Source organism: Leuciscus leuciscus (genome assembly GCF_965113295.1).
Source record: "Leuciscus leuciscus genome assembly, chromosome: 15".
NCBI lineage: Eukaryota > Metazoa > Chordata > Actinopteri > Cypriniformes > Leuciscidae > Leuciscus > Leuciscus leuciscus.
In genome coordinates this window covers 17408443-17433805 of record NC_138739.1, presented here as the reverse complement: position 1 = coordinate 17433805, position 25363 = coordinate 17408443, and the positions used below count along the sequence as shown (strand labels likewise).

At 38.2% G+C, this 25363-nt stretch overlaps 2 protein-coding genes and 1 long non-coding RNA gene across 4 annotated transcripts in view; 2 read left to right on the top strand and 1 right to left on the bottom strand.

The window, feature by feature from the left end:
• LOC309475952 (immunoglobulin superfamily member 10-like) overlaps positions 1–25363 on the top strand; it is a 192274-nt gene that overhangs the window by 93565 nt on the left and 73346 nt on the right. The gene's annotated exons all lie outside the window — the stretch shown is intronic.
• Positions 9121–9956, bottom strand: LOC309476527. The gene is made up of 2 exons (XR_014198239.1): positions 9859–9956; positions 9121–9757 (listed from the first exon to the last, which is right to left on the bottom strand). It is a non-coding gene; the product is annotated as an uncharacterized lncRNA (long non-coding RNA).
• LOC309476566 (BEN domain-containing protein 5-like) lies at positions 12131–23807 on the top strand. Of its 2 annotated transcripts, none has more exons than XM_082139649.1 (9): positions 12131–16893; positions 17349–17470; positions 17555–17870; positions 17956–18003; positions 18355–18399; positions 18731–18769; positions 20810–20862; positions 21528–21738; positions 23447–23807. In XM_082139649.1, the coding sequence occupies exons 1-9, from the start codon at positions 16731–16733 to the stop codon at positions 23575–23577; spliced, it is 1128 nt and encodes a 375-aa protein (XP_081995775.1). In that variant the 5' UTR covers positions 12131–16730; the 3' UTR covers positions 23578–23807. The 2 variants fall into 2 exon arrangements, with proteins under 2 accessions (XP_081995775.1, XP_081995774.1); XM_082139648.1 differs by having other exon boundaries at positions 17543–17870.

The following is a 25363-nucleotide window of genomic DNA, read 5'->3' as shown; positions in this document are numbered from 1 at the left end:
TGTCATGGTACCCTGCATCTGCATCTGTAATAAAAAAAAAAATAAAAAAAAAATGTAAACATTGATCTACAACTCAATGATAATCAAAACAGCAAAAAAAAAAAAAAACACAAAATAGGGTGCACTATGCCAATGCAATTAAAAGAGAATAGCTGTTCACATAGCTAGATATTGCACTAGCCCGATTAGTAGCTGTTTTTGCTGGATTTACCACATTGATAGGCTAAAACCTGCACATAAAATAGTCACACCAGCATGTCTGGTAGCCCAAACAGCTATAATCCATCAAAGACGAGCAGCTGACATGAATTCATCAAATACAGTCTTTGACCAACTATCTAGCATCATAAACAGCTATCAGTAAATAGATTTATGTTAGCCGTTTGATTTTCAGGATGAATTCAATCTGCTTTAACCAGACGTGCACATGGCAAGAATGCCACACAAACTTGACCACGGGAATGCTACTTAAACGTTATAGGCCTAACGTTAGCCTATTGTTTATAGATTTAGCTCGTATACATAAATGGACATTAAAATAAGAGCATTAATTGTTTCTAAAATTAATGGACAAACTATCGAAATGTTGCTAGCTTGGCTTGGCTCATTAGCAGCTAGCTAGCTAAGTTAACTGTTACTTCATTTCATGTGGTGTAAATCCGTGGCGTTTAGTATACATCAACATCACTGATAGATGTTAAAACTATGCATGACTTTCAAGAAACTCTTTAATCTCACCGGATTATTGTGATTTTGGTCGATATATCTCCACCGCGATCGTCCGACATGGATCTCCGTGTTCGTTGCAGGTTCAAATGCCTTCTACGCTCCTTCCCAGAGAATGCAAAAAAATACTGTATGATCATGTTTTTTCAGATAGAGGCGCCAATAGACATAATAAAGAGGCGCGGGCGCCTGCCAGCGTGCTGCGTGTCATACGGATATTTACACCGTTGTTCAGAAAGAACAGGGGAGGGGACACACACACACACACACACACACACACACACCGGGAGCGCAGTTCCTCAACTAAATGTCTCGCGTAAAATCCGGAGTGTAGGTATTAAATAGGGTAATAAAAGGCTATTACACCCACGATAACAAACACATTTGCGCATGCACATAAAACACCGCAAACTTATTTCTGTGGAATAGGCGATGCAAGATTATTCTTTATAACATTTGCAGTAGAGAAATCAGGTGTTTAATTTGTCTAATCTTCATTCAGTAAATGCATACAATATTTAGTTTGTTAGTAATGGATTGCACGACTCGACTATTGATTGAATCAGTCGTTGTTTAGCAACTTAAAAAAAAAAACGAAATGAAATTGCTAGCTTCTCCACTGATAAATAATAACTTTTTTTATAGGCTAATAAGCATAAAATTGCATATCGGCATTTATATCCAAACATACCAGACCATCTTACTCTATCCGACATCTTTGCTTGAATTTTCGATTTTGCGGTTAAATAAGGCAAGGCAAGGCAAGGCAAGTTTATTTATATAGCACATTTCATACACAATGGCAATTCAAAGTGCTTTACATAGAAGAAATTAAAATAATAAAAAGAAATAAGAATAATTAAAACAGTTTAGAAAAATAAAATGAAATACAGTACAGTACAGTCGGACGAACAGTAGTACAGTCGGACGAACAGTGGCACAGTGCTCATTCAGTAAATGCATAGCTAAACAAAAGTGTTTTGAGTCTGGATTTGAATGTGACCACTGTAGGAGCACATCTGGGGCCTGTTTCAATAAGGAGGTTCAACCAACTCTGAGTTAAAACTTGAACTCTGAGTTGACTTACCCTGAGATGGGAAACTCTGAGTTTTTGGTTTCAGAACAGCTGAATTGAGTTAGTTCAATCAACTCTGAGTTGACTGACTCTGAGTTAAGCGCGTGCACCACAACTATAAAAAGCCATTATCAATGGAGCGCAGATATTATGAGTCACCATGACAACAGTGCCGCCAGACAAAAAGAGGTCTTCATATTTCTCACCAGCAGAACTGGATGTGCTTCTGCAAGTATATGGAGAGTACGAACATTATTTCGTTTATAAGTTATAAGTTTACATTTTAATTACTGTTATACAGTGATGGGTGTAATTAATTACCAAGTAATCTAAATACTGTAACTAATTAAAGGGATTACTCTTAATTCTTCTGTAATTTAAAGTTAAATCTGATGTAATTGTATTAGATTATAGAACAATTCTGTATAGGCTATTTAACATAAATTTTTAAAAGGTATGTTTTTTATGTAACCTTCTCCCTCTACACACTTTGGTCAATTCAAGAATAATTCATGCAATTGTATATTGTTTATTTGAAAGCATTAAAAGTGCAGTTTCTTGTCTCTCCTTGTATTGTTGAAGTGTTTAAGGTTGACATGGGATTTAGTAAATAGTAATAAGTAGAATAAGTAGTAATAAGTAATTTCTAAAGATAGTCATTATTACATTAATCTAATTACACTGTTGAAGATGTAATTTGTAGGAATACAAGTAACTTACCCAACTGTTATAATATCAGAGGTGAAACTGGAAGAACAGTATGTTATTCAAGCTAATTTTAATTTTCATGTAGGTGCAATCCTGCAGGTATTAAAAGAACATGGCAGCAGCTGAAAATTAAATATAAAAACATAATTCAGTCAAGTAAGGCTTGAGCATATCATAGGTGTAGGCTACCTGACTTTACAAACATTTGAGATATTAAATAACTAAAGCATCCAGTGTCTAGCAGTGCAGCAGCATTTACGGCTGAGGGAATTCCTGGACGGACTTCAGAGCCAGTCCCAAAGATCAAAGGGCCTTCATAAAATGTAAGAGGTTTACATATGTGTTATTTTTTATATAGGCTATTTTTGATATTTCCATTTATTTTACTTTGGGTTAGGATTTTTGTTGGTCCCAATAGATTCTGATGGTAATATCTGTCTTTTGGAGCCTCCTGTCCCAACAGAACCCCAGGCAGTTGTAAGTAGCCTACTCAATGCACCAGAAATTATGACAAATAGTGTTATAAAGTGTACTCGACCAAATCCTCATCACATGGGGATAAAGAGTTTCTGCTGCCACAGAGAGGCCTACAGAGGTAATGTTAACATTATGTGTCTACACATCAAACAATCTACACATTCACATTTTTTCACATTTTTATGTGGAGTAGCCTATAGAATCTAAGTTTAAATTTAAGTATAAACGGGTATTCTTATCTCTCCCCGCGCCCCCAGAGTGTGGAAGAACAGCAGGAGGACGGTCCAGCAACTTCTGGTGCAGATGAACAGTTCAGTGATTTTCAGTAAATGCCACAGTTTAATTCTGTAGAATTTGTTTAGAACTACATTATGTAACTCTAATCTACTACTGTATTATCAGTTGCCAGTTAAGGAGTTTTATAGACTTCATCTTATAAAAAAAAAAAAAAAAAAACAGCGGTAAAAATAGCAATATTTTATTTATTAATAAAAGATTAATTGTATTAATAAAAATGTACTGAAAGAATGAATGAGGTGTTTAAACACTGCTTCCTCTTTAAAAAGGGGAGGAGACCGAAAGAAACTCTGGGTTTACTGAAGAAAACCTGCTCCCGACCAGGTTAGGTTCACAGAGTAGGTTACCATGGTAACTGACTCTGAGTATAAGTTACCTCTCTTTCAGAAACGGGCTTGAATTACTCTGCTTTCTCAGGTTTAACATACCTCCCATTCTGAAACAGAAAACCCAGAGTTTCCCTCATTTCAGGGTTAACATACTCAGAGTTTTCACTTAACCTCCTTTCTGAAACAGGCCCCAGATCTCTCCTGGAAGCTTGTTCCAGCTGTGGCTGGCATAATAGCTAAAAGCAGACTCGCCATGCTTAGAGTGAACCCTTGGTATTTCTAGCTGATATGATCCTAATGATCTGAGTGATCTGTTGGGTTTATATTCAGTGAGCATATCTGCAATGTATTGAGGTCCTAGGCCATTGAATGATTTATATACCAGTAATAATACTTTAAAATCAATCCTAAATCTAACTGGGAGCCAGTGTAAAGACCTGAGGACTGGTGTGATATGTTCATATTTTCTGGTTCTGCTCAGAATCCTAGCGGCAGCGTTCTGTATGAGCTGCAACTGTCTTATGGTTTTTTTGGGAAGGCCAGTGAGGAGTCCATTACAATAATCCACCCTGCTGGTGATGAAAGCATGCACAAGTTTCTCTAAGTCTTGTCTGGAAACAAAGCATCTAATTCTTGCAATATTTTTCAGATGATAGTATGCTGATTTAGTTATTGCTTTGACATGACTACTGAAACTAAGGTCTGACTCTAGTGTCACACCAAGATTCCTGACTTGATTTTTAGTTGTTTGACCCCTGGAGTGAAGGTATGCGTTCACCTTGAGAACTTCATCTTTGTTTCCAAATGCAATGACTTCAGTTTTATCTTTGTTTAACTGAAGAAAGTTTTGGCACATCCAACTGTTGACTTCATCAATGCATTGGCACAGGGAGTCAATTGGGCTGTAATCGTTAGGCGATAGGGCTAAGTACAGCTGTGTGTCGTCTGCATAGCTGTGGTAAGCAATTTGGTTATTTCTCATTATTTGGCTCATTGGGAGCATATACAGGTTGAACAGGTGTGGCGCAAGAATTGAGCCTTGAGGGACTCCGCATGTCATGGATGTCCACTCAGACTTATGGTCTCCTATACTCACATAATAACCTCTCTCATCTAAGTATGACCTGAACCATTTTAGGACTATCCCAGAAAGCCCCACCCAGTTTTCCAGCCTGTCAAGAAGTATGTTATGATCGACAGTGTCAAATGCAGCACTGAGGTCGAGTAGTACCAGCACTGATAATTTGCCAGAATCAGTATTTAAGCGAATATCGTTTATTATCTTTATGAGCGCTGTCTCTGTGCTGTGATGCGGTCGGAAACCAGATTGAAAATTGTCAAAGTATCCATTCGAGCTTAAGAATTTGTTCAGCTGATTGAAGACAGCTTTTTCTATGATCTTGCCTATGAAAGGAAGATTTGAGATCGGTCTATAGTTGCTTAATATGGTCTTATCCAGATTGTTCTTTTTCAGGAGGGGCTTGACAACTGCAGTTTTCAGGGAGTTTGGAAAACTCCCAGAGAGAAGTGAGGCATTTACCACTTCTAGAAGATCTGCTTCTAAACTGTTTAGCACACTTTTAAAAAAAGATGTGGGAAGTGTGTCAAGAGCGCATGTTGATGTTTTAAGGTGCTGTACGGTTTCTACCAAAATTTTGCCATCAATTTTATTGAAATCAGACAAAGTTACTACTTTTTCAGGTGGTCTGATCTGTCTGACCCCAGCGCAACTCAATGATGTGCTGATCACCTTTCTGATATTATTGATTTTGTCAGAGAAGAAGGAAGCAAACTCACTGCACTTGCTGTTTGAGAGCATTTCACTGGGAATCTGGCTTGGGGGGTTTGTCAGTCTCTCTACAGTAGCAAAAAGAGTGCGTGTGTTGTTTAAATTGCAGTTTATAATATTTGAGAAGAAAGTCTGTCTAGCTTTGCCTAGTTCCATATTGAAAGCATGTAGGCCGTCTTTGTAGATGTTATAATGGACTACAAGTTTTGTCTTTCGCCACATGCGCTCTGCTTTTCTGCATTGTCTTTTCATATGTTGCACTGCTGTTGAGTTTCTCCAAGGTGCTTTTTGTCTGCCACTCTTCTTCCTGACTTTCACAGGAGCAATATCATCAATTGCACTTTTAACTTTTGAGTTAAAAGAATCAAGGAGAAAATCAACAGAGTCAGCAGATATGCTTGGCGTTAAGGAAATAGCCTTCATAAATAGTACACTAGTGTTCTCATTTAAGCATCTCTTCTTGACAGACACAGATCTAGCTTCAGTGGCAGGAGAGATCAATATATCAAAGAAAATACAGAAATGATCAGACAGTGCTACATCCTTAATAACAATCGATGAAATGTTTAGACCCTTACTGATAAGTAAATCTAGAGTGTGTCCATGATTGTGTGTGGGTCCATGTACATGCTGAGTCAGATCAAAAGTTTTTAAAACAGTTTTGATTTCTTTTGCCATATTGTTTTCTGCATTATCTATGTGAATATTAAAATCTCCAGCAATGGCAAAACAGTCAAGCTCTGAGGTAATTGTTGATAACAGTTCTGTAAATTCCTCAGCAAAGGCTGGAGAATATTTTGGAGGCCTGTAAATAATGATGAGTAAAATGCGTGGAGCACCTTTTAATACAATACCCAGATATTCGAAAGACGAGTAGTTCCCAAATGATATTTGCTTACATTGATAAATATCTTTAAAAAGAGCAGCTAGACCCCCACCTCTCTTAACAGCTCTGCAGACACTCATAAAAGTAAAGTTAGGAGGGGCTGTTTCATTGAGGATTGTTGCACTGCAGCTGTCTTCTAGCCAGGTTTCATTTAGAAGCATAAAATCCAGGTTGTTTGTGGTTATTAAGTCATTGACTAGAAGTGATTTATTTTTAAGTGAGCGGATGTTTAAAATTGCTAACTTAACAGTCTTACTTTTTTTCCCTACACCAATCTTAGTTAGACGTGCAATAGGCACCAGATTAGTTGAGTTTGCTGTACGGCTATTGAAGGCCTTAGACTTTCTATCTTGTAATAGAACAGCAATAGAGAAAGATACAGGCACACTGGGTTCCCGCTTGTTCTGTAAACATTTGAGAAAGTTACTGTTATCAAAGCGGGGACCCGACATACATCACTGAGAGCTGGTATCAGTTGTTTTTGGTTCACCTCGAGCAGATGGAGGAGGGTGTGGGCCCTGGCGTTGTGGCAGAGGCCGAAGAGCTCTCACAGAGGCAGGGGGAGGGTGAGCTGGGCCTGCAGGCTTTGGTGGGAGCGGTGCCCTACGTTTTTTGGTTGATATCTGGGGGCTTGCAGCAAAAGAGTGTGATAGTCTGGTTCCAGCATGCACTAGTTCTTCCATTTTCTGTGAGAAGCACAGTAGTGGAGTTGCTGGCGAGAGGGTGAAAGTGTCTGGTGAAAGGGGCTGTTGCTCTGGTGTTATAGGAGGCTGTGATATGCTGTCCTGGCTTCCCTGGCTGTTTTCCAGGAAGTCGTCCTTGGGTGCTGAATCTTGGAGCAGTTCTGATGTGTCTGTCTGTGGTGAGCTCTGTGGGCAGGGCTCAGCTGAGATGGTGTCCGTGAGCAGAGGTTGTTGTGGCTCAGTGGTGTTATCATTGTCCTTGTGTGATATGTCAACATCATGTCCATTCTGAAGTGAAGTCCTGTGGTCATTCATACTGTGTCCAGGTGTGTGTGTGCCGTTCTGATTGAGTGGATTGGCACACACTGCAGAAGGATGATTGAGGGAGAAGTAGATATTGTCCTTTAACACTCTTGAACCAAGTTTGTCTGGGTGATGGCCATCCCGATGAAATAGTTGTCTCTGACTCCAGAAGAGATTGAAGTTGTCAATGAAGTTTACTCCTTGTATATTGCAGGTTTTTTGCAGCCATGTATTAATCCCAAGCAACCGTGAAAACCTGTTTGTTCCTCTTGCTGGGAGTGGTCCACTGATGAATGTCTGAACTTTCAGTTTTTTAAGTGTTTCAAAAAGTTCATTGAAATCCTTCTTAAGGAGTTCTGACTGCTCTTTATGAATGTCATTCTTCCCCACATGAATTATGAGTCGATTTGCAGTCTTATGTTTCATCAGAATGTTTTGAAGTTCCCTGTTTATATCAGAAGTTGTTGCTTGTGGAAGGCAGCATGTAGTTGTATCCCTGCTGCTAATGTTTCTGATTATGGAGTCCCCCACTATCAGAGTCCTGGGCTCGGCTGCGCTCTGAGCTGAGTGCCGCTGTCTGCTCGACCTTGAGCGCCAGTTAGCATCAGTGTTAGCTACTGGCTGATACAGTCTGTGTTCGATCACATTCATCACATTTGGGGGTTCCTCATTTACATTCATTAGTACTTCAAATCTGTTCTCAAGATGTATAGGTGTTGGTAGGAGACCAATCTTTGCAATCTTTGTCAGAGCTGTATCTGGGGTAGAGGATGCTACTGCGGTAATATGTGAGGCTCGTGACAATCTGATGTCTCGAGTGCCTTTGGGTCTCGCTCCCTGTTTGTGCCATCGATTTGTAAGTCGATCGGCTTGTTTCTCTACCTGTCGAGGAGCACTAGTTTCATGGGACTCACCGGCTATATGCTGAGGGTGTCCCTGACGAAGCTCTGTTGTGTGTTCCGTCTGGTTTGGTGGTCCCGTAAATAACTTTGTTTCAAGAACTGCAATCCTTTGTAAAAGTCTGTGGCAGTTAGTTCAGCAAGTAGATTCCAGAAGAGGCATTTTCTCTCTTATCCTTGTAGGCAGTTGTGTTTTCCTTTCCCCGGAATGTAAGCTGGTCGGGTAGAAGAATTCTGCATTTTTGTAGTAATCCAAACTTTGTCGTTTGAGCACTGTGCTGATTTGAAGTTAAAGTTAGGTGATAAAAGGAGCTAAAATTATAAAAGTATAGAAGATAAAATATAAAAGCGATAGAGCAAAGCGCGGAGCTGTAAGCAAGAGCGTCCGAACAGTAGCTGAGCAGGAAGTCAAAATGACTTCCTGCTACAAATAACAAAATGAGGTGTTATTTAACAATGAGGTGTTAAATAACAAAAATGAGGTGTTATTTAACATATATTTCCTAAAATTAACAGTAAGGCGCAGTTATTAAAAATAACAGGTTAATCATGTTGAAATTTGGGTGTAAATTAACAGAAACATTTAACAGTGTGTGTTTCCATACTAGTTAAAATGTTAAAATCATCTTTCTTCTCATACTTGGTGTTCTTCAAGAATGTTGTCCCACCCTTTCTTTGAGAGCCTTCTCTCTTTCTCTTGTATCAACACACTTTTATCCATTATCCAATTTGTCTACAGTGAACTTTTAAAATATATTTAGTCTACAGCTGGGGATTAAAGAACTAGATTGTTGTATTCCCTATTATAATTTATTGTTATGTGTTTGCACTTTTTCTATTCTGGACACGGAGCATAATAAACTTGCAACTTGTTCATTATCATTACCTGTGCAACTGTTGATTTCTACATGGCAGTTCAATTAATATTGTCTTTTTAGACCATTGGTATTGACTGGTTTGAGTTATTTTATTGGTATAAGCAAGGGACATGGGTGGCCTAAAATGCACCAGAATGCAGGAAATCACAACTATGAAATAAAAAAAATTCTGGGGGAGGAGCCCCCAGACCCCCGCACAAACAGCCCCACCTAAAATATTTTTCACCAGCCGCCACTGCGAGCTACGATCGCTAGTGTAACGTCTCTTGCTTATTGCACTTGCTATGATGCAGCACAGACAGTGACACACGCAGGCATGTCACATCAAAAGTTAGGGCATCAAAAAAGGAAAGGAAAGAGAAGACAGAGAACGCCGAAGTCGACAGTATGTCACACAGTTTTTCAAAAAGAAAGGTAGCTTGCCCTATTCCTGTATTCCAAAACTTTCAGAGTTACTTATTTTTGTTGCTACATGACCTGCTTTTATCTAGCTAGCTTAGTAAAATAATTACTGAATTATGATTTACATCCAACAATAATAACATCTCTGGGTTATCATGTCTCTCTACACAAAAATAGCTCTACACAGATTCAACGGCTGCTGCACACCCACGTCCTCCTTCTCCCCCCGTGCGAAATTCGCGTCCGATATTTTAGCACGTTAAAAAATAAATACAACCTCACGTTATGTCAATCACACTTGCACACTGCCTCCGAAACTTTCGTCCATCAAAAAAAAAAAAAAAAAAAAAAAAAAAAAAAAAAATTCGGATCAGGTTCGATTTTCTGCGTTTTTCGCATCCGTAACAAGGGTTTGAATGGTGTTTTGACAGTTTAGAGCCACAGAATGACGGATACGAAAAAACGCATGCGAAAATTTCGGATTCAGTGTGCAAGGACCTTCAGCTGAACAAGGTGACGCCGCCTTCACACTGGCAGTTGAAATCAGCTCCGATACGGCTACGAAACGACCGGAAGTCATTCATTTCCTATGGAGATTCGCAGACCGCATGCGAATGGGTGCGAACCGGGTCCGAACGAGTGCGGTGCGAAAAAAATCGTGTCCGTTGGTCATCCGGATGCGTTCAAAAAATTGAACTCTTGCGAAAGGCTACGGACGGTTCCTATCCGACAATTCCAGCGGAAGTTAGCGTTGCTATGGTACTGATAAACAAACCTGAATTCTCAACTTTTAATAAAATAAATAATGATTTTATAACGATAAGTTGTCATGTCATTTTTTTTTTTTCAAGATTTTCTAACGTTATTAGGGCAGTTAATACAATTAAAAGCCCTATATACCACTATATCACATTTAGCCGACCTGACATATCAACGTCCTGGGGAATTTTCCTCCACGCAGCAGCCTTCCGATTAATGTCTCTATAACCCTCATCAGAGAGATCATACAGAATTGTACATTCTGACACTGACAAAATCAACGTTAATCTCTCCGCCATTTTTGTTCTACTCGCTTCCGAAGCTTTTCAACGGTGTAGTACGACGTCCGCTGGGGGCGTATTGCGTATTACGGAGCTGATTTCAAATGCCAGTGTGAAGGCGGCGTGAGCCTGAGCGCGAAACTTCACGAAGATTGAAGCCTCTCAACACGTCTTATCTACTGTGTTCGCCACATGATGATAACTTTACAAAACAAAAAGTAATCTATACGCTTCAAAAATCACAAAATCAGTTTGCGGTGTGTCGTGTGTTCTGTGAAGTGACAGTGCTGCTGCTACGATCGATTATGTCAAACTTGACGTTCTTAATAGGCTATATGAATAAAATGCCCCAGAAAAAAATAATATAAAAAACTGAATAAAACATGTCTGTAGTAACCATTGGCTATAAGGAGTTTACAAAATAGATATTTTAATATTTTATATTATGAAAACTAAATAGGCCAATAGAAATAATATGGTTATTACGTGTGTTTGACTTATACAATTTTTTTTTTTTTCTTGTTTTTGTAGGCTTTGTACTCATCTTTAGACATTTTAACTATGCAATGTGCCAAGTATCTTTTTTAAAGTATACAGGGCATGTTTATTGGGTTACATTTTATCTGTAAAAAATGTAGGGGGCCCAGAAATTTTGGTTTCCATAGGGCCCAGAATTTCTGGCGGCACCCCTGCCGCTCAATGTCTGATTTCACATAGAACTAGCTTTTATGTCAATACGTTAATATTCAGCCTATTATGATAATGCTGTAGGCCTATATAAAAATGTGCAAAGAAAGAAGCTTTTAATAAATATTTTTTAACGTGCGTGAATAAATCCGAAGACCCCGTGACAGATTTAAGTTTCACTTTCAATCCGTGACCGACAGAGGAGCGTCTTCGCGGCAAGGATTTAAATCTTTAACAATGTCTGGGATAAGAAAATCTAAAGTGTGGATGTACACCATCAGAAAGGATATTCTCCAAGGCTGGATTTAGCATCAGGAAAATCATGATCGCACTTCTGCCGGCCAACGTTAACATGTTTCACGCATAGACTGGGTTTCACGTTAGAATGTATTTTATCCGCGCGCACAATTTGAAAAGACTCCAACGGACAGACAGAGTGAAAGACTTTCAGGATTTGTTCTCTCGATCAGGTATAGGGTACAAGTGATTTCAAAACTTTTCAGCCGGTTCTAATTTTATTTGTGGATGCTGTGAACATTTTTAGCTAAAAAGACTGCCTCTCCAGTTTAGCATTTATTGTTGTTTCTGCAGTTAAAAAGACAAAGTTGAAAATTCTGGCTATCGTTATTTTAATAATTTCTTTATTTTTATTTTATTTATTAATCTGTCAGGGTTATCTAATCTAACTATTTGTGGCTTGTGTTTTGAATATATGTTCCCCTGCACTTTAGGCATTTTGCACACATTTGCTGCTCATCCTGTGACTTGATTCTGATTTATTTCGTTTTGTATTTTTATTTATTAGAAAGGTATATTCTGTTCTAATTTAATTTAGTAAATTAATTGTTTATTTTTTCGGTGCATCGATCTTGTGCTGTAGGCTGGCCTGCCCGCACAGGTAATTTAGCCCTACTGGAGAATCCAGCTAATACCAGCTCAAGCTGGTAGCTGGTCCAAGCTGGTCATTAGCTGGTCCAAGCTGGTCATTAGCTGGTCCATGCTGGTCATTAGCTGGTCCAAGCTGGTCATTAGCTGGTCCAAGCTGGTCATTAGCTGGTCCATGCTGGTCATTAGCTGATCCAAGCTGGTCATTAGCTGGTCCAAGCTGGTCATTAGCTGGTCCAAGCTCATCATTAGCTGGTCCATGCTGGTGGGGACCTGGATGAGTTGGTGGACCAGCTTGGACCAGCTGGTGGGGACCTAGATGAGCTGGTGGACCAGCTTGGACCAGCTGGTAGGGACCATATGAGCTGGTGGACCAGTTTGGCTAAGCTGGTGGGGACCTGGATGAGCTGGTGGACCAGCTTGGACCAGCTGGTAGGGACCATATGAGCTGGTGGACCAGTTTGGCTAAGCTGGTGGGGACCTGGATGAGCTGGTGGACCAGCTTGGACCAGCTGGTAGGGACCATATGAGCTGGTGGACCAGTTTGGCTAAGCTGGTGGGGACCTGGATGAGCTGGTGGACCAGCTTGGACCAGCTGGTAGGGACCATATGAGCTGGTGGACCAGTTTGGCTAAGCTGGTGGGGACCTGTATGAGCTGGTAGAACCATTTCTGATAGCACACGTACATCTCTGTGATGCCTATTTGATGTGCGTGTTACATATGGGAGTATTTTTTAGTTAGTGTTTGCTCATCTGCAATACGTCTATGAAATGTGAGTATTTGCAGTGTGTTGTCAAACTGATGAAGAAGTTTTCTTAATTTTCTGGTGTTTTTCTAATTTGCATGCGTTTTCTTCAGTTGCAGCGCGTTGAGCTCTCGCCACCGTACATTTAATGTAAAATATGCTTTGAGTAATTTGTGAAATTGCTATATTAAAGACAATTAAACAGTTGAATGATGAAAAATGATCATACTTCATACACAAGTAAGATGAAAATAAATACAGATCAAATGCCTAGTGAATATGCAATTTTTAATACTAAGTTAAATATGTAAACAGATATTAAAAAAATTAAACATAAAATGAATCAAATGTAAAAAATAATTACAATTCATGTAAGAATACAAAGCAAAGCAATACAGCGTAAATATGCCATTTTAAATATTAAGTTAAATAGGCAAACAGATATTCAAAAAATATAATTCATACATAGTTCAAACAAAAAATACAGAGTATATATGCACCTTTAAATGCTAAATACCATAGGTAAAATGCAATAAAATACTGTAGTTGAAATAAAATGCTAACATAGGCTACTATAATTATTTAAAATAATTGTTTTTGCACCTAGCTACTGTTTAGTAAAGTTTTACTGTTTAAAAAATATCATAACACATGTGACACATTATCATATGTGTAAGCTAACTTTTTACAGTAATTTTGTGGTGCTGTTATAGAGCATCTTATATTTTCAATTAGATTAAATGTCCCTTTCAATAGTGTTTGGAAACATGCAGATGTATTTTTCGTTGGTGAAGTTAATGTGCAAGCATTTGTTCACTATTTCGGTTGGTGAAACTGCCCGTAACTGACCAAAATTAGAAGAGCATACTAAAATGTGAGGAAGAAAAACCCTTGATCTTCCATTCTGCAAAAGGGGTACATCAACAGGACATATTTCTTTTATCAGCACAATGCATCTCTCTGACTCTTCAATTCTCAAAGTTAAGATCTTGCTGACAATGCCAAATGTTCCATCCTTCAAGACCACTACATTGTCATTTGACCTGACTGGTTTTAGGTAATCTGTGGAGTGAATGACCTCAGTGTTCACTATTAGTCGGCAGTAAACGTTACACTCTATACCGATAGGCATGTTTTGAACAATTTGCCTCACAGCAACTTCCTCCTCAAAACTGAGTGTCAAAACTGCAGCAGAGCCAAGTAAACACACATCACCAACTGAGTCAGAATGCTTAAGTCTGTTTGTTTCAGTCACATCTTTACAAAACTCGAGTACGCTCTCGCTGATTGTGTCTGTGCTAGCTAACATGGGAAGAGTTTTACTCATTATAAACTTGTTAACAATTTGAAGTGGTGCTCCCCTGGCATTTTTAACAAGTCTTACAAGCTTTCCATTGCCATTTTCAAAATTAAAGGCTGAATGCGCCCAAAGAGGTCCCCAATTTTTCACACTCGCTGACAAATGATGTAGTAAGTGGACATTAAATGTCATAGACTTTTCTCCATACAGCATCTGAAAGCGAAATGCAAACTCAAGGAGTAGTAGGTCTGCTGCATTTACATCATCTTTTGAAATGCTGTCACTCAGAAGCAGGTATACAGCTTGCACTAATAGCGCAAAATGGCAAAGATATTTTGATGGGAGAATATCTTTCAAGCAAGGCAATGCATAAAAAAGAAGCCAAGCTCTCCACTCAGCAGCCTTCCAGTACTTTCTTTCACTGAGATCCCTGGGGAGTCTGCGAATATACTGAGGGGGTTTTATTTTAGACAAGCGTCCATTTATAACACGTTGATTGTCCGGAGAGCCAATGTAGAACTCGCTACCATATTCCTCCAGCCACAACTTTGACAATTGTTTAGTCACACCAAGTAAAACACAATGCATATAATCTGGCACAAATCCATGAACCACATCAAAATATGGTAAATTGACCAATGGTGATAGGCCCTTAACCCCTCTGATAGGATGTCCACCTCTAACAGCCTCCTCCATGTCATGGATCATTTCTGATGCATTTCTGTCAGCATGTTGCTCTTCACTAACAGGGTACCTGACTGCTCCGCAGATATATTTTCCTGGATGGTAACAGAACCCACAACCATAGTAGCCATTAAACTGAGTGAGGTTTTGCATCAAGGGTCTAGCAACAGAGTCCACACAACAGCATAACCCTACCAGTTTACTTTTTATCCATGAATTTGTGATTTTGTTCCACCACATTACCCCATCTACAACCAATTTTTTTGCGTGCTCTACAAATTTGTCAAGAAATATATCCATCCTTGGTTCCCCTTTCCCATGCCACAAACCAGCAAGTATCATGTTTTTTCTACGTTCGGCAGGTGGAATTTCATTAATAGCCAGCTGTATTGGCCAGATTGATGTACCTGAGGCTTTATACAAGGGACTTCCGTCTGAATTGAACACATATGAAAGGCTATCCTTATTGTGCAGAATTCCACCTGGGCGCGAGAGCTCTTTGTACATATCGCCATCATAAATGTCCCTGAGTACGTTCTCTGATGTTGCTCTTGTAAATCTCAAATTGAGTGAATTTCTGAAGTTGTCATTTTCAAGGAATGACTTAACCTGTAAATCAACTGGTAAAGTTACAAAGTAACTCTGGCTTTTCAGATCTTGGGTACTGTTTGTCTTGTTACAGTGTGAACACACATAGTGTTTCCTCGGATTATTGTTTTTATGACTTGCAAGATATGACTGACAGAATGTACAAAGGAAATGAAGTTCTGTTCTCTGACTGAAGTGTGTGAACACCTTACTAAGCATGTGCTTACTGGCTGGCAGTACTGTTTTAGAGAAAACAAAATTAATCAGTTTCAAAAGGTCAAGCAGTGCAGCAAATGCTAAATTGTGCCTTAGTGTGAATGTTATGAGCAGCAGGAGGAGTTCAGCCTTTGTAATTGAGAGAAATCTGCATACTGGGACATTTAGATTTTCATCAAATTTTGGACCAGTATCATGTGCAAATGACTGGCTTTCTTCTCCATCATGTTCCTCAACATCACTGCCTTCATCACTTTCATCGGCTTCAGTGACTTCCCCATCACTTGCCGTTTCACTGTCACCATCTACACAGTTTCCTTCCTCCAATTCCATTGCTTCTCCGTCGCTTGCTTCGTTTGTCTCACTTTCTTCCTCATTATGTACTTCAGTGCCATTTACACTATTTCTGTCCTCTAGTTCAGGGTGCTCATTGTTAGATGGTCCAGGTGCATCATTGTTGGAGCTATTATTGTTGGAGTTTGATCTAAATTTTGTTGTCCTTGGCAACAGATAAGTAGTATCTGGCTCCAGGTACTGTTTATACCTCTTCATTTTAGTCCCTCTGTTGTTGTCTGGTTCTTAAACTCTGTTAAACAATGTAACGTTAAGGTTGCAACGAGACATACATAGGCCTACCATATTTGTGCTGAACAAATTATTTTTATTTATTTGATATCCTACAATATTAAACAGAATAGCTAGTAGACTTTTCACTCACCACCATGAGTCTCTGTAAATAGTGAGAATCATAGCCTTTGTGGACCTCTAGTATCTGTCAGAAATAGCTGCGCGCCATCTAACGGTCAACTAAATTTGTCAAAAAAAAAAAAAAAAAAAAAAATTTATTAAATACAATTAGAAAATTTTGGGAGGAATATAAGAGTAACAGATTGTTTTTGTCACTTACATTGGTGGAGCTTTAATTCACTTGAAAAAAAAAAAAAAACCTGAATGTGTGTATCCATGCGCAACTACTGCGCGTATCCATGGGCAACTACTGCGCGAGCCACAAAGTGGCGGGAGCCACAAAGTGTCGCGCGCATATGCACGTCACGTATTTAACGGCAACTTTTCGAATCGGCTTCTATCAGACACGGAGAAGGCTTCAGATATCTGCGTTTTTAATACAAAATGTTCGCATATGTACATTATTTAGACGATGGAGTTAAAGACGTTGTTAATGTTAAAGACATTAAACACTTTGACCCAAAAAATACGACGGATTTCTCGTCTCACACTTACTGGATCCTGCAGAAAGGACGCTTCATAAAAGGACAGATTCTGTTGCTGAAAGGTAGGCCTAAATCTTTCAATTTACAGTACTATGTCTATAAATATGCTTAATAAACAGCTTACAAAACTGAGGACGTTTTTGTGACATCTGTGAACCAGATAACTTAATGAATAGCGCTGCTATTAATAACATAAGGTTAACCTGTAGCTGCTAGTTGTTACCTAGCTCATTGTATCTTAATAACTAATGTATTCATTTTTTAAGATCCTAATTGTTTAAACAATATGATTTGATATCAAATTAGTTAATTTAAATGCTTTTTCAATTTTATTTTCTGCCAGTATAATACCAGGTGACCATTCCAGTAAGTTAGATATTAAAGTAAAAGAAAAAAAGGTCATTTTAATTTATGAATCAAACTAAATCTAGAGTAAAAATTGATGTTTTCATTAGTGTAATTCTAGACTGAAAATAAACAAGTACTTAGTAAGAAGAAAGCTATTCCCATTTTCCAGAAACTTGTGAGGAAATTGAAAATGTGCTGGCAACTGGGAAAAGGATTCGAGTGCCAAAGCTGCTTGATAAAAGTCCACCAGAGAACAAAATGTCAGAAAGGAAGGAAGCTAAGGATAATGCTGTAAGTAACATGAAAAGACTGCACGATGAACTCAATTCATTGAATAATTTAAATACCTCTTACTTGTGTTAGTTGTATTTTCAGGCAGCCCAAAAGTCAAGCATTGAGGAAGGAAAGCAGACATTTCTGATGGACATTTTAAAAAAGAGACAAGCCTTGAAAAGGAAGCAACCACTATTTCCTCCTCATTCTACACCTAAAAGAGGAAAACATATTGTAGATGATGAGATAACAACAAGTGAGAGTGAGGATGAACTAATTCCAAAATCAAAATTTGATGAGCTTGAGAACCGATACAAATCTCTATCTCGGAAATATCAAGAAGCTATTGCTGAAGGGAAGGAACTGAGGAAATTAAATGCTGAGCTTCAAACATGTTTAGTAGCCAAAATTCTTTCTGGTAATTATTAATATTATTATTAGTAGCATTATCTTTTTTTTTCTTTTTTTTACACATACATAATATTTGAGACTTTATGTTCCAGGAAGCAACACATCTCCAGCCTCCATCCCAGACCTTCCAGTGACAACTGGTAAGATTTTGTGCACCATAATAACAACAACAAAAACAACAACAATAATAATAATAATAAAGATTACATTTACAAATAACATGGTCAACTTATTTGAAAACTATTACATTTATAAAATCTAAAAATTTAAATCTAATTTTATTGCCTTCTCTAATTCCAGTGCTCTTAAAAACTTGCACTGTTTGTTATTCATAAGTTTGCAGATTTTTTGTGTATATTGAATATTGTGATGCATTTTTTTGTTTAAAGATTACAGGGAATTACTCAATGAACTGAAAAAGGCCAATTTTATTTTCTGCAGTATGTTGAGAGATCATTTTTTTGCATTTGTGGGTACATTATATCTTTCAGGTTGCAACACCACCGCAGCCACTACAGCTCTTCCAAAGACAACTGGTAGGACTGGCTTTTAAAAACATTACCACCACACCAAGGCACTTACTGAATGCATTTGTTTCTGCTAAGGATGATTTTACACATAGGCCTATGTAATGTTTGAAAATTGCTTGTATTTTCCTAATTTGTCAAAGTCATTTTGGATAAAAGCCTCATTTACAAATAACTTGGTTAACTTATTTGAAAACTATTACATTTATAAAATCTTATTTTATTGCCTTCTCTAATTCCAGTGCTCTTAAAAACTTGCACTGTTTGTTATTCATAAGTTTGCAGATTTTTTGTGTATATTGAATATTGTGATGCATTTTTGTTTCACTCAATGCCTCAGAGAGCAGCCCCCCTTTAAAACACCCTCAAACAGCAATTGGTAAGTATTGGTGATCTTTGCAGATTTTTTTTTCCTGTTATATCAATCATATTCAGGGTTTTTCCTGGCTGAAAATGAGGCGGAGGTGGCAAAATCCGATAGCTCGGTACCTCTAGGGGGGTCCGGGGGCATGCCCCCCCGTAAGAAAATTTTGTACATTTTAAAGATAAATGCATTAATCTGGTGCATCTTTTTATGTATAATGACCACTAGAAGGTGAAAAAAAAAAACACTTTTTACAAGCATATATTTATTTATTTTTAGGTATTTTAATAATCAGATAATTTGATTTTATTTACAGTTCATAGGGGGCCATATTAACAACATTGTGGTTGAATAACAATCATTTGCTTTCATTTACACATTTTCACAACCAGAAAAATGTGTCTCTTTCAGGTTGTGATAACTGACAGGTGATGTTGAAAAGGGGGAGGGGCAGGGGCTCGTGCGCTTTCGCAGAAATTTACCTTGCTCCATTTGAGACAAGCACGTTTAGGTGCTTAAAGCCCTGCATTTCAGCCCGAGCCCGACGTGCCAATATTATTATTATTGACTTATTTATGCCCCTAGGGCCGGGCTTCGGGCCAATTCTCACGTCATAATTCACATGCGGGCTTTTTTTGGGTTATCCTTCTTTTTATATTTTTAGACATTAATTATAAAAATATGAGAAGCTGACGACGACGATAGAAAAACAAACATAGAAAGACATTTCATAACCTCATAACTTTCATAATCTTATAATTACACAGTGACATATGACTGACATGACAGTCTCATGCACGCACACACACACACACACGCACACACACGCACGCACGCACACACACACACAGAAGGTTTCCCATCAGCGCGACCCACGATTCACCTCATGTGCAAATAATGGAGAATATTAAGAGAAAAAATCGCAGATGGCCAACTTAAAACGCAGCGGGAAGAGTGATAGACCTTAGGCTACACTGTGGATGCTATTCTTTTTCTCCACGATGCTCTGTAAAAGACTGCTCTAACTTTTCGTTTCATTGGACTTTATTTTCGTTTAACTGTTGGAAACTACGGATGCTTTTCGTTTGATTGGACTTTTATTTTCGTTTAACTGTTGGAAACTACTGGAAAAAAGAATGGCCATGTTCTGTCGTGCATTTTTGAGGTAAGATAACCTGCAAGTTTATTTTATTTAATTGGTTTAGATAGGCTATTGCTCCTTTCGTTTGCGAGCGCTGGTTCGAGCAGCCTGAGCCTGCCTCAGTATTTTTTAAAAAAGTTGTTTTACTCACTGTGGTTTAATAAATAATCATTTGTTAAATTAACTGTCTGTGTGATATGCTTGAAGTGTTTTATAGCCTATCTATGGATTGTAGCCAAGTAAAGTAGCCTATTAGCGTTGATTTGAGAGGCTAAATTGATCAAACATGTTGTAGGCTATACTCGCTGTCGGTTCGGCTGCTTGGTCGTCATTTAAAAAAAAAATGCTCCAAAACATTTGTCTAAATTAACATGATAAAGAAATGAAAAGAAACATAACTAACAAAACTGACCTATTTTAATGGCTGCAAATAGGGCAGGCTGCCGCTGTGTAATAATAATAATAATAAAAACGGACTCGAGTCGGACTCGGGCTGATAATTCTGATGAGCTGTCGGACTTGTGCTTGAGCGTCTCGGGCCAGGGCCGGGCTCGTGCTTATTCTGATGCAGTCGAAATGCGCAGAACGGTTTGAGAATGGAATGGAACCCGGCCGTGAACCCGCTGCGGAATCGTGTCGGTGGAAAAGAGGGATCTAATCATGTGATTCCGTCTTGAGTTTTTGTCGACAGACGGAGGCGGCCCGAAATTTGACGGAGGCGGCCGCCTCACAATTCTCTATGCAGGAAAAACCCTGATATTATTACCATTACTATTATTGTTATGTATGTTACATGATAGGGCCAGTTTAGCCATATGGATGGATAACTACCTGTATCCCCACGTGGTTAATCTGGTCCCACTGTAATTGTTATGAAAACTTCACCTCCCTAAACTGCACACCCCCTCCCACAGAGATCAATTCTGCTGTTGATCAAAACTCTGAACAAACTTCAGATAACAATGAGGTATGATTTTAATTAAATAGAATATTTAGGAGAGGCTGGGGCTGCTTGTTACTTACTCCAGTGTTTATATTAGTTGGTTTAAGCTGGTTTACATTTTTGCATTAGGTACATACCTCAAAGCCTACAAAAAAAGCTACCGAGCATTTCCACCGTTATGTACCAGGAAAAAAAAAGATTATATTTAATTGAACACACAAATGTGAGGCATTTTGTCGCAATATGTGGTAAGCTGTTACAATGGAACCAGTTCAAACTTTTGGGTAAAATTTACCTTCACTGTATATTGTAGATGTTTTTCGACTGAATTAATACAAGTGTGGTTTAATTGTGTGCACTTGCAACAGCAATACAAATATTACACTAAAGTTTTAAATAAAATATTGTAATATGAGTTTTGAACTAGTTGTTTGAAACAACATACAAACAAACATATTTGTAACGTGTGTAATTCAGACTTTGAGTCAAAACGCAGTTTGTGATTGAGACAACTTTCCATTGTGATTGCCAACCTCAGTCTCTCTTATGCAAGATGGATATGGCCCTCTACTTAACAAAACAACAAAAAGTCAAGAGAGAAATGTTGATTACAAATTTATAAGAATGGAGACTGCAGTAGTGTTATGTTTCTTAATAAATGTTTAATTTTAAAATTTGATTTCTTATAGGTTAATATCGGTGAAGGTGTAGTTATACACCGTGACAAATGGAGGAATATACAGCTCAATGTAAAGGACAGCTTGTTTGTGAAAGAGCTGGCAGTGTGCATTTGGGGAACAAGCACACTGGCCAACCGAAGCCTGGAAGGAAAAAGTTGCCCCACCACAAAATCAGATCCTAGGCCACCTCTGACACCTCACAAAGTCAGAACACTAAAAAGTAAGTGATGTGTCAACTTTAGAGAATTATGTTCAGGGCTCGACATATAAAGGGTTAACACTTTATAATAACTGCATGCTATTAATCATTAGTTAAGCATTAGTAAACAATTAATTCATAATTTATAAAGCATTAATAAACATTAATACACTGTTTATAAATACAGCTATAAATGCTTTATTCTTGATTTATAAGCATATCTATAATAACTTTTTTTGTGAGTTCATCTAAAGTGAGGACTATTTATGCCTTATAAAGCATTTAAAGGAACAGTCCACCGTTTTTTGAAATAGGGGTTATTCACCGTCCCCCCTAGATTTATTTAGGTGGGCAAAAGCATTTTTGTCTCAGTGCATGCATTAACTTAGTCTGGCAGAGCTGCCGATAGCTTAGCTTAGCATAGTGAATGGAATCCTATGTTGCCAGATAGCATGTCGAGAATAAAAGTGAACCCAAAAAACAAAAACAAAAAACCTAATTACTTCTTGTGACCTGCGTATTCACAACGAGTACAAATAGCAATGCAGATTAAAGGCCCTTTCACACCGGATGCGTAACGAAAAAGCGAAACGAGAAAGCGAATAGTTCGTGTGCGAATAGTTCGCATCAAAACCATTCACATCAGCCGCGACGCGAATTTGCGACGTCTGTGACGTTCAGAGAGCTTCAACATTCCAAAACTTTCGCGCGAATCGCGCCGACAGCTGAGAAAACATGGACACTTCATCATCATCATCATCCAGTCATAGTCATAGCATCCAGTGAAGACGAGCTTTTCATTTTATTTAAAAGACAGAAAAGAAGGTTTTGGGTGCACCCAATCTTACAGAACAGAGAGTCTGAAGGGGAGTATGTGCACAGTTTTTTTTTTTTTTTTTTTGCGTCTTCAACTAAACACAGTGCGTTTTGTAATGTAACTACACATTACATGTAACACACGAAGTAAGTAAGTTAAAAATCATTCGACTAGAAACTGTAGATATCACACAAAGAATGTATAGTATACTAAAAGCAGCCCTAAATAGTCTCACTACATTTTGTTACGTGTTCAAAGTAAACACGGTCTCTGTCTCTATCTTTGACGATAATAGTGTTAGCTTTCTATCCCAAATGTAGTTTGGCCTGCTAGCCTACACAGCACAGGACTAGGCTATATGACTAAAACTATCACACAACAAACTCACAGTCAAGATAACCGAGTTGGTTGGCAATGCTACGCCACACATTGTCTTTCAAATCGTTGTCCTTGTAGTATGTGATTGGCTGAAGCCTATTCTGTCGCCGCAAAAGTAAAAAAAAAATCGACATCGAAGCGAATAAAATAAAAGTCGTTTTTTCGCCGCTGCGCATTCGCGTTCGGTGTGGAAGCACTCATTACACAAACAGCTGATCGAAAAATAAAACCATCGCGCGAATGATTCGTGCGTCAAAATCGCGTCCAGTGTGAAAGGACCTTAAGACTAGGCAATTTCCTAGGCAGATATTGACATGGGACTAAGCACATTGGGGGGAAGCACAGGCGAAGCACTGCTACTTGGGCACAGAGATATCACGCATGCACCCAAGTAGCAGTGCTTCGCCTGTCCTAACGATCAACAGTAATAATGCTCATACTGTCAAATTTAGCCTTATTCAAGAACAGCATCTATAGATATTTGTAGTAGTCAAGGCTTAAAGGATTTCCTTTGTATATGTATTTTTTTCCTAGGTTGCTTTCAAAAGTGGCTGGAGGGCAAAAATTTGGAGGAAGCAGAGCTGAAGGCCAGAACAGTGAAGCTTGGGCGCTACGTGACAGAAAAAATTCAAGACATCAACAAAAAAGTCAAAAAAGCCAAATAAGTAGATTGCTTGCTTCACTTCATAAACTACATTTATTTTTCTTTTAAGTAGTTACAATGAAATGTTTTATTGATTTAAGCTTACAAATAATTAATAATTTCATACAAATTAATACAAATAAAAACCCACACATCTTTGTATTTATTATTTCATCTTTTTATTAGGTTGTTTGATTTAATAAAGATGTTAGAATGAAATTCACATAAATAAATGTAATTCTCTTGAATGTGTATATTTGTGTCTGTGTGCTCCATTCCTTAAGCATAGGTTTGGTTTTATCATAAGCCTAGGGTAGGTGTTGTAAATAGCAGCTAAATTAAAGGTATAGTGGAGGATCTTTCCGAATTTTAGATAAGACCCGCCCTCTCCACTTTTTGAATAAGTTTGATTGATTTACCAGAATGATTGACAATTAGGAGGACCAATAGTATAGGTGATCCACCCGTAAGTAAAAAATCCTCCACTATACCTTTAAATGAGTGACCAGCAACATAAAACAGCTTCAAACCCTAGCTGGTTACAATTCTCAGCAAAAGAAAATCCCCAAAAAACGCTACCAGCATAAGCTGGTATTGGGTGGTCTAACCAGCTACCAGCATAAGCTGGTATTGGGAGGTCTAACCAGCATAAGCTGGTATTGGGTGGTCTAACCAGCTACCAGCATAAGCTGGTATTGGGAGGTCTAACCAGCATAAGCTGGTATTAGGTGGTCTAACCAGCATAAGCTGGTATTGGGTGGTCTAACCAGCTACCATGTTCCAAAACACAGCTTGAACTGGTCTAGCTGGTTTTTCCACAAGGGAGCCGATTTAATTAGATTTGCATGTGAAATGCAAATCTGCAGTGTGGCCTTTCTGGAGTTATTTATGTTATTTCTTAGTTTTATTGATCAAAAATGTTTTTATACATTTTCTTCTATATCTTTGTGTGATTTTCTGTACATCACGGCTTTGAAACGTTAAAGCCCCGCCCCCAGCCCCACCCCCACCCCCATACACATGATTCGACTATTAGTCGACTATAGGTAAGACATGACGATTCTGATTCGACTATGAAAATCCATAGTCGGGGACAGCCCTTATATCCTTTTGGACACAAGAGGGCAGTATAGCCCTTTGTTTGCTTTTTTGTTGAACCAAATAGCACTAAATAGCCTGTTTTTAACTTTTTTTATACTTCTTGAATTGCAAAAACAGAATAAAATGGGTTTAGTTCTAATATTTGTATAATTTTATATAAAAATAAACGGTGTATAATTACATTTGTAGAAGATATGAGATGTTTTCTGATTCCTTTTTTGACATTACTTTAATCCCTCGCCATATCAAAACCGTTTGAGATATTCAATATCCATTCACAATTTAGCATCTTTAATGTATTTTCATCATGTTGAAAAAGTTTGGTGGGAATAAAATAAATAGTTTAAGAGGAGTGGCTAAAAATTCAGAGGCTGATTTTGCAAAAAAATCCACATTCAGACCAAAATATCTGACTTCCTGATGGCCGGAGCTAATGAATGTAAATTAGAAAGTTGTCCGGCTTGATGAGTACAATATACAAACTATTTTTTTTTTACTGTAGTTAAAACTAACCCGCCCACTTTTGTCAAAAGCATGTTGAAAGTGACACACTTCCTGCTGCCAGTTGGTGGCGCTATAACTTTGACTCACAATAGTTACATCCATCTGATCGGCCTCTTACCACGAACACACTGCTGAAGTTTCATCCAGATCAGTTAATGTATGCAGAAGTTATTCCACTTCGTGTTTCTCTTTTCTCGCCATAA